Genomic DNA, 15,543 nt, shown 5'->3' on the forward strand with positions numbered 1-15,543 from the left:
AATTAAAAGAATATACAAATATTCTTAGAATCGTTGCTATAATATATTAAAATAAACTTGTTCAATTGTATCCTTATAAAATTAATTAAATTTGATTAAAAAATACTTTAATTTATTTAAAAATTATCTTTAAATTATTATAATACTGTATTAACTATCGATTAATAAATGTTATATTATTATAGTTACCTAACTACAATAGTTTTAAAATAATTTTATTAAGTTTAAATAATTTTGATTAACTAATAAAAAAATTATATAAAAATGATTCGTGTAGTATTTTTATAAAAGAAAATTTATTTATCAGCTATTTATCTTGAAAAACGAAAACTAGTTATGTGTTAATTAAATAAATTAAATTAGAATTAACAAATTTGGTTTCATTAAAAAATTTATAATATATAATTAATTATGTCTTAGTCCTAGAAGAAAAAAAACCAAACCAACTAGCTAAATTGATTGGACCGGATTTGAAACGTGTGCGGACCGAACTCCAAAGCGGACCTTAATTCTCCAGCCGACCGCATTCATAATGGCCAACCACGTGCTGATTCTTACAGTCGAATAATAATAATAATAATAATAATTTTGATGAAGAGAAAGAACACCCCCACAACTTGGATACGTTTCTTTGTTGGACCCCAACTGATGGGCCGGGCTACTAACAGGCTTCCAATAGTGGATCCTTCAATCTCCCCAGTTTGGGCCGTCAAATTTTAAATAAAAATATGGATGATTTTAATAATAATTTTAATATTATTATTAGGATTTTTAAGTTGTCCGGGATTGATTTTATTTGGATGGATTTCCGATAGGATTGAAACGGACAAACACACAAAAGGCGTGTATGACGGTGTCATTTTCATAGGCCATGATTGGTCGTAGATGTGAAGGAATGGCTGCTAACTGGTCAGGCCCTTGAATGCAACTTTACAGCGACAGTGACGCTTCACAACTGATTATTAAACTTTGGAGACACTTTCAGGACACCCCCAAATTTTTATTTATTTTCAAAACTACGCCTCGGGAATTCTCCGAGGACGATTTCATGCAGAGATTTCAAATTCGTTCCCAGATCTTACCGCTCGTCGAAATGATCGAAACCTAATAAGGGAATTGCGTTTAAAAACTAAAAAAAAAAGTCAACGTAATTACGTTGAGGAAAGTTGACTTCGTTCGGCGTACGTCGAACCGTGTTGCGGAACGGATTCAGGTGAGGAAGGCGGCGATTCTCTTGAGGAGCAGAGCGACGCGGTCGCCATCGGGGCGATGCAGATAGAATCCGTGGTCCTCGGCCGCCGCCTCGTGTATCTCGGCCTCGCCGCGCCACCCGCTCTCCCGCAGAGCCTCGTAGTACATCCACGCCCAGTCCCTCATCGCGTCCCTTTCCGCCGTGCAGATCAGCACGCGGCCGCACCCGAGCGCCGCCAAGCTCGGGGCGCGCGCCGCCAACGGATTCACCAGCGGGTCGTCGTTCCCGGCCTCCGACGCCGGGCACACCACCCGCCATAGCCGGTCCAACCGCGCTCGCTTCACCGGGTCCGCCGCCGCGGCCGACGCCGTCGGCCGCGTCCCCCAGAAGTAAGGCTCCAGCAGAACGATCCCGGCGAGCTTCACGCCGCCGGGCAGAGGCAGGGTCGCCGCTCTCATCGCGAGGTTGTGAGCGATGTTCCCGCCCGCGCTATCGCCGGCGAGGTACACTCTGTCGAAGTCGGCGTGCTCCACCAACCACGATTCCGGGGAGAAATCTATAAAACAAAAGGAAATTCCAACGTTTTTCTATAATATTTTTTTGAAGCATGTGAGAATAAACAAATGAAAAGGTAAAAGTAAAATAAAATAAGAATTTCAAAACGTCATCTTGTCTAGATTCAGAATTGAGTGAGAATAAATTCATTGTTACCGAAATCTATGTCGGCCAATCCGGCGCGGTGGGAGGCGGCCCAGTGGAGAGCGGCCCAGGAGTCGTCGTAGGGGACGGGGATGCTGTGCTCCGGCGCGCGGCGGTAGTCGACGGAGAGGACGAGAACAGAGGAGGCGGCGGCGAGGGCGTTGAGGTGGGCGTGGAGGACGGGGGAGGCGGCGGAGAGGACGCAGAAGCCGCCCCCGCGGAAGTAGAGGACGAGGGGGAGCTTTCGGCCTCTATCGCCGCCGCCGGAGGCAGCGGCGGACGGAAGATAGATGCGGGCAGAGACGACGGCGGAGATGGCGATGTCCTTGGAGTCGACGCCGGTGCGGGGGTCGAGGGAGGCCGGAGTGTGCTCCTCCGCCCTAAGGCGCTCGACAGAGCCGTCCTTGTAGACGCGGAAGTAAGGCGAGAAGTCGTCGACGACGGGGTTGGCGTCGGCCGCGACGGCGGAGAGGGATCCCATTGCGGCAATTTAGCGAACACGTCCCGGACAGCAGACCACCCGCTAGAGATTAATACGAATTTCAGGGATTAATTAGCTTAACTCTAATTAACCTTCACTAACACTCTATTTATAGCGAACCGACTAGATCTTTTCATTCACACCCCCAAAATTAATCTCTTTACAATATCATCCCCAACAATTTTAAAATTTCACAGAAAGGATTTCATTGCAAAATTCATTGCCGACCTCAATTTTTTTACAAGTTTCGTTGGACGACTTTATTTTTATTTTATTTAAATTTAGTTTAATCCAATTAAAATTGATTTACACTCTATAATGCATGATTATTGTGGGGATAATTGCAAAATTTTATAACTAAACTTAATCGGTCATTGAATATTTGTGGAATCGAACAAGAGAGAATCTTTTTGTTGTCTATCCAAAACTATAAAAAATAAAAAATAATGCTCATAAGGTTGGAACATGCATTTTTCCCCCCTTTTAATAATACAAATAAAAAGGTGAAATATAGAAATTAAATAATGATTTGTCGTTTTGTAGACGTGGCATTTTCCACTTTGATGTTCAGATGTTTAGTATTTATCCAATCAACTTGAGACAAAGTGCCCTTTACAGGGAAAGGAACCCCCTTCTAATAAATTGTGGATGAAATATTTAAGTGATATTTTTTAAAAAAAATAGTTTTATAATTCAAAATTATAATTATTACAATTAGGTGGAATAGGTCTTTTTGGCTTTATATAGGAAGTACTTTATTGTAAAATCTAATAAAATATATTAGAAGGCACTTTAAAATATTTAAGTGGATAATTACTAAAAGATTTTCATGGATGGATAGATTTCAAAATTCAATAATTACATGAATGGAAACTTTTCGAGGAGAGTGACCCTTTTAATAAAATATAGACAAAGAGTTTAATTCATGGATTAATAATGAAAATAATTTTACGATCAAATCAGATTTAATTTAATTATGGGATAATCACTAGAATCACCCATGTGATTACTAGTTACTTAAGTATATTGTATAAGACCAACACTAAAAACAAAAACTATATTACAAATTAAGAAATTGATAATAATTGTTTAAAATATTAGAAAACTTATAAAAGTTAAAACAAAATAATTAAAATGGGATACATCCAAGATTTGCACACATGCAAAAGAAGCGGGCAAAAAGTCATTGCTCATAATAAAACAAGGCACCATCCAATCGTCCCTACAAACAAGTTGCCACGTGCAAACTAGGTTTAATAAAACGAAAAAAAAATCATTTAGCCCCCTTAGGTTTTTAAAACTTTCAATTCTTGCCATCCCACATATTATGCAATCATCAACAACACCAATTCATCAATTAACAAAAAATGGAGGGGTCAATCTATAATAGCGCAAGAATACAATGGTGCAATGAATTGAATCCTCAATCCAATCCATGGTAGGTTGTTGGTAGTGACATGAGTGGGTCAAAGTCACACTTCTAGATGATTAGAGGATTGAGATCTTTGGGTGGAGTCAAATTAATCCTAATCCACTTTTGAGGATGAAACTTATCAACCAAATTTTTCTTGCTACTCATCTTTATCCACATTGCTTAGGATGAGGATGAACTCAAAGGGATTTCCAATTGGATAAAGGTTCTAGATCATCATATATAGCAACTCTATTTAGCTTAAGTTTGACTTAGAGTTTGTTAAAAAGATTGAGCTTAGTGTTAGTGGATTTAATAATAAAATATACATTTTAGATGCTTTATAAATCTCACTAATTAATCTCTCCCTTGCCCTAATTATCGCTCTTATTGTCGCCCTTGGTCCAACTAGTTTAAACCTTGAAGAAAGAATGTTGATTCCATGCATGCCACTTAGAAAGTTCAAATCATAAACTACATGGTGTTTTATAATTATATCTCCATTAAACACGGAGTGGGGATCTACTCAAGATTATCATGTGGTTAATTAATCAATTAATGAGTGGTTTAGGAAGATAATGATAAAGACAAGTAGTGCAAATGTATCACTAAACTAAAAGCGACCGCTAAAACTTTAGTATTTGCCTTGATATCTATTAAATAATTGAATCTTTGATCATGCAATATCCAATCAAAAGCATAAATATTGAGTTTAGTGATGCAAATAGGTAGATATTGACTTTAATTAGTAAGAGATGAAAAATATTAGAATAGGAATAAAGAAATACTTACCTTTAAGAAATATTCATTAGATCTAATAATCAAGATTATTATCATATATATAGTTCTAAATTAAGCATTGAGATAGCTATATAATGTCCTAATGCGAGGCAAAGAAGTTTGTTGCTGGTGGAATAGAGGAAAGCTAAAATGTACCACCATTATGGCAAGTTGTGCCAAAGGACAAATCATTAGTGCTAAGAACCCTAGAGATGTGAAGGACGATCAAAGGACGCACGCTAGAGAATAACAAAAGGGGGCCGGAACTTTAAAGTCTATGTAAGTGAGGATTAGAGATGCATATTGCTAAACAAAATTCATTGAATTGACTATATAAATAAGAATAAGAGAAATAAATATATATAGATAGAGATGATATCTTACGCATCCTTATTCTGTACATTTTTGGATGCTCCTCACACGTCCATGCCCCCGAATATTTGCCCAAATGGATATCCGAACATTCGGACCTACGGGGATTGTTCAAGAATATATACTCTATATTTATTCCTCTTCCTATGCAGTGTACCCTAGGGCTACATTGATTCTTGATTGCAACCCTCTGCTTTGAGATTCGTGCTTCGCCTCAACCCAATTTAACTACAATTGTAAGTTGGCCATAAAACCCAATATATTCTTATTCTTTGCTAATTTAGGAAGAATGAATAAGATCAAGTAGCTACTCCACAAGCGTCCAAGAAACACGTAGATAAAAAATAAAAGATTTTCCATTTAAATACCTATCGAATAAATACCCAAAATTATTTTCCTCCCATTTTTAGCTAATGAAACGCCCAAATAATTATTATTTTTTATTTAATGGTTCGAAAAGGCAAAAATAAATATATCGATTTAACATTTATACCTCCAATAATAGACACAAAACGACAAACTCTTTCCCCTTTTCCCTGCTCTATAAATAAAATCCCTCTCAAGTTTAATTGCGAATTAAGCTAATTAATCTCCTTCTTTCCGATCACCGCCGTCGATCGAGTCCGCGACCTGTTCGCTGAATTGCCGCAATGGCCCCCCTCGACGGCGGCAACCACGTAGTCGACGACTTCTCCCCTTACTTCCGCGTCTACAAGGACGGTTCCGTCGAGCGTCTCATGGCGGAGGAGCAAACCCCTGCCTCCCTGGACCTCCGCACCGGCGTCGACTCCAAGGACGTCCGCATCTCCGCCGACGTCTCCGCCCGCATCTACCTTCCCCCAGCGGCGGCGGCGGCCGCCAGCGGAGGCGGAGACCGTAAGCTCCCACTAGTCTTGTACTTCCGCGGTGGCGCCTTCTGCATGCTCTCTTCCGCCTCGCCCGTCCTCCACGCTTACCTCAACGCCCTCGCCGCCGCCGCCTCTGCTCTCATTATATCCGTCGACTACCGCCGCGCGCCGGAGCACAGCATCCCCGTTCCCTACGACGACTCCTGGGCCGCCCTCGAGTGGGCCGCCTCCCACCGCGCCGGATTTGGTAGATCGAGGAGTTTTAGTGCAATCCTAAAATTACCTACAAAATTTATAGTAATTTTAAAGACACTTCCGACATTTTTTTTGATGTCAAAACGACCCCTGTTGCTTCTTATTCTCTGACAAGTTGTGAGGGTGTTTTTGATATTATTGAAGGTTCAAGAGCATCGTACAAACATTGTTAAAACTTGTGGGGATATTTGAAAATAACCCTTAATTTATTCTTTCGCAGAGTCCTCTGCTGAACCGTGGCTGGTCGAACACGCCGACTTCGACAGAGTGTGCCTCGCCGGCGACAGCGCCGGCGGAAACATTGCGCACAACCTGGCGTTACGCGCGGCCACGCGGCCGCTCCCGGGAGGCGTGAAGCTGGCGGCGGTCGTGCTAGTGGACCCTTACTTCTGGGGCACTCTGCCGACGGCGTCGGAGGGGGCGGCGGACCCGGCGAAGCTGAAGCTGCTGAACCATCTGTGGAGGCTGGTGTGCCCGTCGGCCGAGGCCGGAAACGACGACTCGCGGGTGAATCCCCTGGCGGAGGGGGCGCCGAGCTTGGCCGGGATCGGGTGCGGGCGCGTGCTGGTGTGCACGGCGGAGAAGGACGCGATGAGGGACAGAGCGTGGATGTACTACGAGGCGCTGAGGAAGAGCGGGTGGCGCGGGGAGGCCGAGATGTACGAGACGGCGGCGGAGGACCACGGGTTCTATCTGCATCGTCCCGACGGCCACGGCGCTGCTATGCTGCTCAAGAGAATCGCCGCCTTCTTGGCTTGAATCCGACGTTCTCGATCCAGTTTGACCATGTTGAACAACAAAAAAGTCAACGATAAATTATCTCTCTGTATATATAAAACCAATAATAAGAAAATTATAGGCATGATTCAATTTTCTACATATGTAAATATTGATTTTGATTATCTCGTGCTCTTGTAAGATTACTCGACTAAGAGGGTAATTGACTAAATTTATTAAAAATAGTTTATAAGCTCGTATAATTTATTATTTTAGGAGCTTATAAGTTGTTAGATCTTATTTTAAAAATAAGTTGTTAAAGTGTTTGGATGAACTTATTACGTGTTTGGTATTATAAGATCTTTTTATTAATAAAATTACTAAAAATGATATAATAATATTAATAGAAGATTTTGAGATTTTTATTAATAGAGGGTTTTGGGTGAATTTTTGCACCGGAGAGAGAAAATTGGAAAAAGGCTTTGGCAGAGAAGATGACACAGCGTTGGAAAAAAAGTCGGCGGAGATAAAAAGATATTAGGCTTATAAAAATTTATGGAGGATAAAATGAGAATTTATGAAATTATATAAGGATATTTTAGAGAAAAAAATTATTAAAATAAGATCTTTTTTAAAAAAAGTAGGATCTTTCATATTTTTTTTAAAACAACTTATAAGCTCCAAAATAGCTTATTTTCATAATTTATAAACTATTTGAAAAAAAATTTACCAAATAAATTTGAAGAACTTATAAATTCTAAAACAACTTATAAGATGTTTTAGAGAGCTTATAAGTTCAGCCAAACACCCTCTAAAATGGAATAAATTCAGATTATTTGATTAAAGTGAAATAAGTTCTCGTGATTTATCTTTTCTTATAGTAAGTATTATTACTTTAGATTATCTTGACTAAGACAGCGAGTTGGAGAGAAACTTAATATAAATTAATTTACACCATGAAAAATATAAACTTTTAAGCACTGAAAAATAAACTAAAATACATACTAGCCGTCCTTTGTATATATCTAATATAATTTAATAAAAGGTTCTTTTTAATGAAATGCTTTTATAATAATAATAATTATTATAATTGTGTCATTATCGTTAGAAAGCGTGTGGCCCACAACCTGAGTCGTAATTTTAAATTAAGCGCATCATAAACGTAATTCAAGCATGAAAAAAGGCATAGTAGTCAACAGTAAGCACCATTATAAGATGAATTTGTGCTGTTTTAAAATTTATTTAATTTCATAATGGAAGACTTTGACGCATTGACGCCACGACATTTGAACGTATTAACAAGATGTAGCACTTGTTTTTAGTGGAGGCACGAAAAGTATTTTTTTCCTGTGCCCATTTTGTTGGGGGGATGCATCCTCCAGTTTTAAATCAAGGTTTTTTCTTTTTCAAAACAAAATTTTAATACGTTATTGTTGAATATGAGTGAATGGAGAAAAATGGAAGAGACATTAAATTTTATTGTGAATAGTATTTTAATCTCACATTAGGAGTTTTAAGGTAAATAGGTTAGTTTATATTGATTCATATGTTTTAATGGTGTAAATAAATACATGGAGAGAGATTCTCTCACACATAGGTGTGCCGAGGGGTGTAAATCCAATGTCTAAATTTGCACTGAATCATGTTAACTCGTTTGCGAACATGATTTACGCAAATAGAAAACAGCATCCTGGGAAATAGTCGACTCGAGAAAGCCTCGAAAGAAGTTTAGGTTCAACACTTGACAGACACCAACTCCTAATTGCAGCATGAGATAATCCGCTCAAATCATCACAACAGATAAATTGAATTGAATTTATTATATTTAAATTCAACTAAATCTCTAAAATCTTTGATAATAAATTATTTCTTCCAACAGCTATTACTTTTTCTATAATAGAAAAAATAATCTCCCCATAAATATCAAATCTGATTATTAATTAATTACACATCTCTAGCCTAGTTAATTTTGAAAAAAAAAATAGATTTAAATTTTTTCTAATGCTCTTAAACTAAAAAAACACAAATCTCATACTCTAATTTTTTATTCAATTTTTTAATTTTACAACCCTCTTACAAAATTTTGGATTAGTGATGCCCATAATTGTGAAAGGTGGTTATTTAATTGATATGAGATATTCAATTTTTACCGATTAATTTTGAAAATGATGAACTTAATTCTACGAAAGTTTGAGTAAATTGAAAAATACTCATAAATATTTTACGAGTCTAGTATTGGGCTAATTCTCAATTTAGTCCCTCATTATTTGACATGATGTTGATTTCGTCCCTCATTTTTTAATTGATCAAATTAAATCCTCTAATTTTTAAATATTTTTCCAAATTGATCCTTCCGACCAAATTCCTATTAAAATAGACAGGAAGACTTATTTAACCGGTGGAAGTGACCTATTGATCAAGTCGGTGCTCGTTAGTTCTGACCCGCCTTCCTTCGGCGCCTTCCACGCCGACGTGCTCCCCGCGCTCAAGGGCGTCCTCGCCTTCCTAAAGGACACCGGAAGCCCTTCATGATCAATCCCTACCCTTTCTTCGCGTACCAGAGTGATCCGAGTCCGAAGACACTGGCCTTCTGCCTCTTCCAGCCTAACGTCGGGTGGCACAACGTCGGGTCGGGGTCGACCTACATGAACATGTTCGACACGCAGGTGGACGCGGTGAGGGCGGCCATCACGGCGGCGGGGTTCCCGGAGGTGCATATTGTTGTGGCGGAGACCGGGTGGCCATACAAGGGGGACGCGGGGGAGGAGGGAGCGACGGTGGAGAACGCCCAAGCGTACAACGGCGGGCTGGTGGCGCACTTGCACTCCCTCGCCGGAATGTCGATGGTGCCGGGTAAGTTGGTGGACACCTACATCTTCGCGCTCTACGACGAGGATCTGAAGCCCGACTCAACCTCCGAGCGTTCCTTCAGTCTCTTCCGCCTCAACCTCACGCCCACCTACGACGCCGACATCACCAAGTCTTCCTCCAATGTCGTTGACCTTGTTTCCCAAGTAAACTAATAGAGAGCTCCGATAAAAATCGAATTTCGACCGCAAAATTAGATTTTGGCGATGAATAACGATGACAATGGTGCAGAACTCGACTGAGGCGACGCCGAAGAGGGTTGTCTATCCGTCTACCGGTTAAACAAGTCTTCTCGTCTATTTTAACAGGCATTTGGACGGAAGGATTGATTTGAGAAAACGTTCGCAAATTGAAGGACTAAATTTGATCAATTGAAAAATTAGGGACGAAATCAGGACTACGTTAAATAATCAGGGACTAAATTAGGAATTAACCCGCCTAGTATTCTTATATAAATTATCTATTAATAAAACTTTATCTATTAATTTATTAAAATTAAGATTATATTATTAAAAACTCAAAATGACTTTTGGTTAAATGATGAAAATGATATATGAGTTTGGTTAATTCTATAAATCTAAAAATTATTCCTAACTTAACATTTTCAAATTCATAATCCAAAAATTATCATTCTATTCTAAACACCCTAAGATACTAGGAGACAAATGCGTCATATTTATTTAATAATGGAAGACTTTGACGCCACGACATTTGGACGCATAAGCAATCTGTAGCCCTTTTTTAGTGAATGCGTGAAAAATATTGTTTCCTGTGCTCATTTTGTCTTAATTGAGATGATTATTCAATGTATCATTGCTTTGTTTTTATTTGGCACATGGGGATAAATCAAAAAATTAAATACTGAATGCATGAGGTAACTCGAATCTTTTGAAATAGTTTGATTTGTTTATAAAACGTTGTTTCTGAAAATTTATGTACGTTCTTTATTAACTACAACAAAGTTCTAGTTGATCATAATTTTCTTAATATGAAAATTTTTAAATTTTTTCCTCTGATTTATCAAACTATTTTACTTTGATGAACAATAGGGTGAAATAACAAAATTTCAATTCAACAAGTCGCTTCATGAGAGAACTTAATAATCATCTTATGATAAAATGCGGCAAACTCATTATTTAAATGATGTCGCTACCCTTAAACAAATGAGATTATAATTATCTAACAAGCAAACTACCAAGTGTATAGAATTTGATAGCATAAATAGGAAAGATTTCTTTCTTCGCGTATGGAATGTGCCTCAGCTTTGTTTCCCCAAGGAAGGTGTAGTTGAAGAATAGGTTTGTGCTTTCCACTCCTCAAATTCAGCACACTTTAGCATAAATGAACTAGCTTTCTGATGTCCGCCTCCCCCATATCGCTGCAAAGAATGATAACCAAGATGAGCTATCCGAACAATTACAAAATGCATGGAGAAGGGCGAGTAGTATCGAAAAATGAAGCCATGAAACCTGCCTTTGAGATGGGTGTGGTGTCCTCCGAGTCGACACTTCTGAGGCTTATTTTCAGCAAATGGTCGTTGTTGAGTTGAGGCACTTTGTAAACTATGGCTCCGATTCCCCTTAACACCAAAGAATCAAGCCATCAAACTTAAGCAAAAAGGACTTGTAATCGATTGAGTAATAGATGGGGCAACCTGAGTCCTGTATCTCGGCTTTTTATAGCCAACTGGTTTCCTAGCTCACTCCTTAGGTCCGAAATTGAGTCAGCATTAACAGCCTGTGCAGTCCCACCAAAGGGGAAAAAAAATATTTTAAAATAAGCAGCATTATATGATTGATAATTGAATATTTATGCCAGAGTCAAAGGTCTTTCATCTTCATTCAGAATCACAATGAAATTTTGAATGTAGAGTGCTCCAAGTAGAACATGCCAAAAGAGGAAACAGTTGAGACACTTACCAAGCACTGTCCAAATAATCCCTCTCCTATTCCAATTATATATGACTGCTGAAGAACTTGATCGATTAATTCCTGCTTATGTGACAGTGTCTTTTGACCAATAGCGATGATATCCTCAGGGTCCAAGGCAAGCAACTGTAATATTCCACATAATAGAAGATTACTATGTTTATAACAATAAAAGGTTTAAGAAATAGTAATTGTTTGAAGGTATAACGCTAAAATAACTTTTTCTTCAATTGCAGGAAAAGATCAATGTAGAAGACCCAAATAATCGGAACGCACAGCTTGTTGTCATTTTAATAATGATAACAATTTTCAGAATAGCCTAAATGGCCAGCTACTGCTAAAGAATTTTCACAGCACTGACATCTCAGTAAAAATCAAATGTTCAGATATAAAATCAAACTTATCAAAACCTAACATGGGTAGAGTCCAAGTAAATTTAAAAATACAGAGAGCTGATATTGTTCCACAACATCATAGATAGAAATGTTTCCAATCCGTTTATACATTGGATACAATAAGGAATTCTTCAGTCAACTTGAATCTAATTCTAAGTTTTTTTTTAAAAAAAAAAAATCAATTGGATTCTTGAATATTCACTAGAAATTATAACATAAAATTGGCAGTGAGAGATAATCTCTAATGCATTCATATATGCAGATTTGGTTATCAAGATGAAAGAAGGCTACACACCAAGACTTCAATTGACCAATATTCCTATTAGAGTTCAAGAATGTGATAATTGGAAGCGTTATCACCCACAACACAATTAGTTCAATCTGAAGATGATCCATTTAACAAATCATGTCAAAATTATTTACCCAGACCTGACACATTTATTGTAACTTCTAAATTGTTTAATACATCATGTGACCAAGATGTTAGTCCCAATTAACAAATGAATTAAAAAATCATCTAAATAATAATTCACCAAAAATATCACAGAGAAATATATATCATATGTGTAACAATGTAATAGAGAATATTCTATTTAGGGTTTTATCATTCCAACTTTTGATATCTATTAAAAAAAAATTATAGCTAAGCACATTGTAACCAGATCATGCGGATCAACCCACATAACCAAACATTGTCAGTTACAGCTAATAAAGTAGTTGACCTATATACAAATCCATATACAACTAGACCTGAATCCTGAAATCTGAGAGAGCACCTATGGATCTTCTGGAATTTCAGCTACTGCTACTAATCATGCTGGTAGTTTAGGCTACCTGAACATTGACCAAAGAAATAGACTGGATGTATAAAAAGGTAAGAATCAGAGAATGGGATGATAGAGTTACTAATGTTTTGCCTCTCACTTTCTCTAGAACTAAAATGTTTTTGTAAAATAATTAGTCATTTCAATATCCATTAGTAAATTAAAAAATTTACAACTGAGATAACAAAAGGGTAAACAGATAGCAGATCCTGAAAGTAGAAGAAAATAATGAGTATAATCACAAAGAGAATAGTCACAATTTGAAGTTTATATAATTGTATAGATTTGAAATGGACTGGGCAAAACAATTCAAATGTAACTAAAACTAATAACAGTTACCTGGTAAAATGACTAACAAAAAAATTTACCTGGTCAAACAAAGCTGAATTCACATTCACATTGTATTCTATATTCATATCTTTCAAGCCACTACTAAAAGCTTTGCTGTGCGGGAGCTTCCACCTCCATATGTCACCATCTTCAATGTATTCAAAGAGCTTCTGTACTCTTTCAAATTTGCAACCAGACAAATTTTTTTGACCTGCCTCCTGATGGTTGTGGATTCCAAGACCTCTCAAAGTATCACTTCTTTTTAAAAGCTTTTCTTTAAAGAAGTCAAATGCAATTGTAGCACCACTCTTATTCATATCAATAACCTTTATCACATTCTTGCCAAATGAAGCATTGCCACAGAGAGCTTCAACTGCAGTCTTATGATGGTCTAATATTATCACACTGAAAGGAAAAGCAAACAAAAGGAAATCACATGCCAGGATTAAGAACCTCACATGTAATTGAGAAGATAAGGATTCTTAGCACTATTACTCTATGAACAAGATGAAAGACAAACTAATATACATTAAATAACATCACAGCAAAAAAAAAAGGAAAAGAAAACTATGCAGGACATGAACCTAAAAAGTTGAAAGTGGTACCTCTCGACTTTTGGATATAGTTCCCCGATAAAACCAGAGGATCCAATGAAATCCAAGAGATAGACTTCATTTATTTCACCTAGAGGAAGATCATAAACTCTGTAAGAAAACCAGGATCAGTAATTTTAACCAGTGATCAGGTCAAGGTAGAATATAGATGTTATCATTGTTGCAGGAAATCTTTTTAATACATCATCTAGGCCATTCTTTAAAATAATACCCAATGAGTCAGAGGCCTTACATTTCATTAACAGATCATGTGCATAAAGTAATTCTTTGGAGATCAATTCCAATTGCACCAGCAGAATACAGATATAGTAGCCACAATCATTATCATCAATCGTAAACTAATGAATACTTTTAGCAACAATTGCATCTTTTAGGAAGAGGGACTCCTGGACAATTGTATCTTTTGAACAGATAAATACATTAGGCCTCTACACTAAGAACAATTGCCGAAGTTAATCCCTAAAGATTACTTAGAAGTGAACAACAAAGTATCACACTAACACTGATCAAGTGCAAATTATCCAAGAGCAGAAGAAGCTTTAGCTTACATTCTTTGTTTGATCAAATGGTTGTGCCCCTACAGCAATATTAAGACTTCAAACATCACAATTCTGTTTATTAGATTGCCGATCCCCAATTTAAATGCTTCCTACTAGTGTTTTTGTATATGGTCTCCTCAAGCCTTCAGGAAGTTGTAATTGAAAACCTTGAATACAATTAAAACCATTTACAATTGATTAAGGATGGAGCAAACGCTCAACTATTGATATTCACTTCGTAAAGGTCCCCAATGAGCAATGTTAAACACTTTTGAAAGAAAAGCAAACATGGCATATGCTGACCAATTGGTTTCCGCAAGCAATACAGTCAAGGACAGTAAGCTCTTTCTCTAGAACTGCACAATAATTCATGACAGTATGGTGTTGGATAGATTACACTATCATTCGACTCTACTATCTAAGTATGTCTGTGTGATTTAGTGATCTGTTGATAGTTCAAAGAGCAAGATGTAAACCTTACATTTTAACTGGATTCTGTTTATTTAAATTAATTATAGAAACATGTGATGTTTGATCAGTACATAATTAATCAAATGGCTTAGTGTGGAATTGTCACAAATTTTGCCTTCTACCACAAGCAGGAAACTTGGAGGACTAAGTTAAATCAGGTATCCCAAAAAATATTGAAGAAATCCGAGAGCTTTGACCTGATCGGGTTGTAGACGGTGTTAGGGAAGAAGAGAACCGGCAAGGAAGCAGCGGAGAAGTAGAGATGGGCAGCGAGGGCGGCAAAAGCACCGTCGGGACACGGGTAGTGGTAGAGAACAGCCGACTTCCGCAATTCGCCGGCCATGGACGAAGCTGTGAGATAGGTCGGAGAGCGGAGGATGGGGCGAGCAACGCAACGCCGAGGCGGCGGCGGCGACAGAGCTGCGGAACATCTAACAAAACCCTGAATTTAAGGGCGGCAATTGTTTACCGCCCGGTTAATGTTTTACTTGCGAGTTTAGGTTCCAGCGTCGGAGTCGTTAATTTACTTATTATCCATTTATAAATCTTAAATGTTTAATTATTTATATTGTTGCTATTATATATGTTTATATGAGAATGATAGCCTACTTATATGTTTTTTTTTTAAGTTTAGAGTTTAGTATTTATGTTTCGGTGGCATATTGGATTCATTTCCAAATCTTATATTGGTTGATAGAAATGAAATTAAGATTTTGTAATGAAATCTAAAAATATGGGTATTGATGAAACTTACATCTTTCCTTGACTTTTGATGGGAATGAAAATGAAAATTAAGTTTTTGACGAAAATATCATTAAT

General features: G+C 37.6%; 3 protein-coding genes and 1 pseudogene across 5 annotated transcripts; 2 read left to right on the forward strand and 2 right to left on the reverse strand.

Annotated features, from left to right (window-relative positions):
- Positions 1-979: 979 nt before the first annotated feature.
- On the reverse strand, positions 980-2,451 carry LOC122024464 (probable carboxylesterase 12). Its single transcript, XM_042583100.1, has 2 exons — positions 1,904-2,451; positions 980-1,748 (listed from the first exon to the last, which is right to left on the reverse strand). The coding sequence occupies exons 1-2, from the start codon at positions 2,370-2,372 to the stop codon at positions 1,210-1,212; spliced, it is 1,008 nt and encodes a 335-aa protein (XP_042439034.1). The 5' UTR covers positions 2,373-2,451; the 3' UTR covers positions 980-1,209.
- A 3,054-nt stretch (positions 2,452-5,505) lies between these two features.
- On the forward strand, positions 5,506-6,969 carry LOC122024424 (2-hydroxyisoflavanone dehydratase-like). Its single transcript, XM_042583049.1, has 2 exons — positions 5,506-6,030; positions 6,259-6,969. The coding sequence occupies exons 1-2, from the start codon at positions 5,586-5,588 to the stop codon at positions 6,795-6,797; spliced, it is 984 nt and encodes a 327-aa protein (XP_042438983.1). The 5' UTR covers positions 5,506-5,585; the 3' UTR covers positions 6,798-6,969.
- Positions 6,970-8,849: 1,880 nt separating this feature from the next.
- Positions 8,850-9,778, forward strand: LOC122025134 (annotated as a pseudogene).
- A 932-nt stretch (positions 9,779-10,710) lies between these two features.
- Positions 10,711-15,216, reverse strand: LOC122024524. Of its 3 annotated transcripts, none has more exons than XM_042583175.1 (7): positions 14,922-15,216; positions 13,706-13,804; positions 13,139-13,505; positions 11,543-11,677; positions 11,278-11,360; positions 11,097-11,202; positions 10,711-11,001 (listed from the first exon to the last, which is right to left on the reverse strand). In XM_042583175.1, the coding sequence occupies exons 1-7, from the start codon at positions 15,065-15,067 to the stop codon at positions 10,882-10,884; spliced, it is 1,056 nt and encodes a 351-aa protein (XP_042439109.1). In that variant the 5' UTR covers positions 15,068-15,216; the 3' UTR covers positions 10,711-10,881. The 3 variants fall into 3 exon arrangements, with proteins under 3 accessions (XP_042439109.1, XP_042439111.1, XP_042439110.1); XM_042583177.1 differs by having other exon boundaries at positions 13,706-13,784; positions 14,922-15,048; XM_042583176.1 differs by lacking the exon at positions 14,922-15,216 and adding an exon at positions 13,947-13,968 and having other exon boundaries at positions 13,706-13,784.
- Positions 15,217-15,543: the final 327 nt, after the last annotated feature.

This window comes from Zingiber officinale, chromosome 9B (genome assembly GCF_018446385.1).
Source record: "Zingiber officinale cultivar Zhangliang chromosome 9B, Zo_v1.1, whole genome shotgun sequence".
Classification (NCBI taxonomy): domain Eukaryota; kingdom Viridiplantae; phylum Streptophyta; class Magnoliopsida; order Zingiberales; family Zingiberaceae; genus Zingiber; species Zingiber officinale.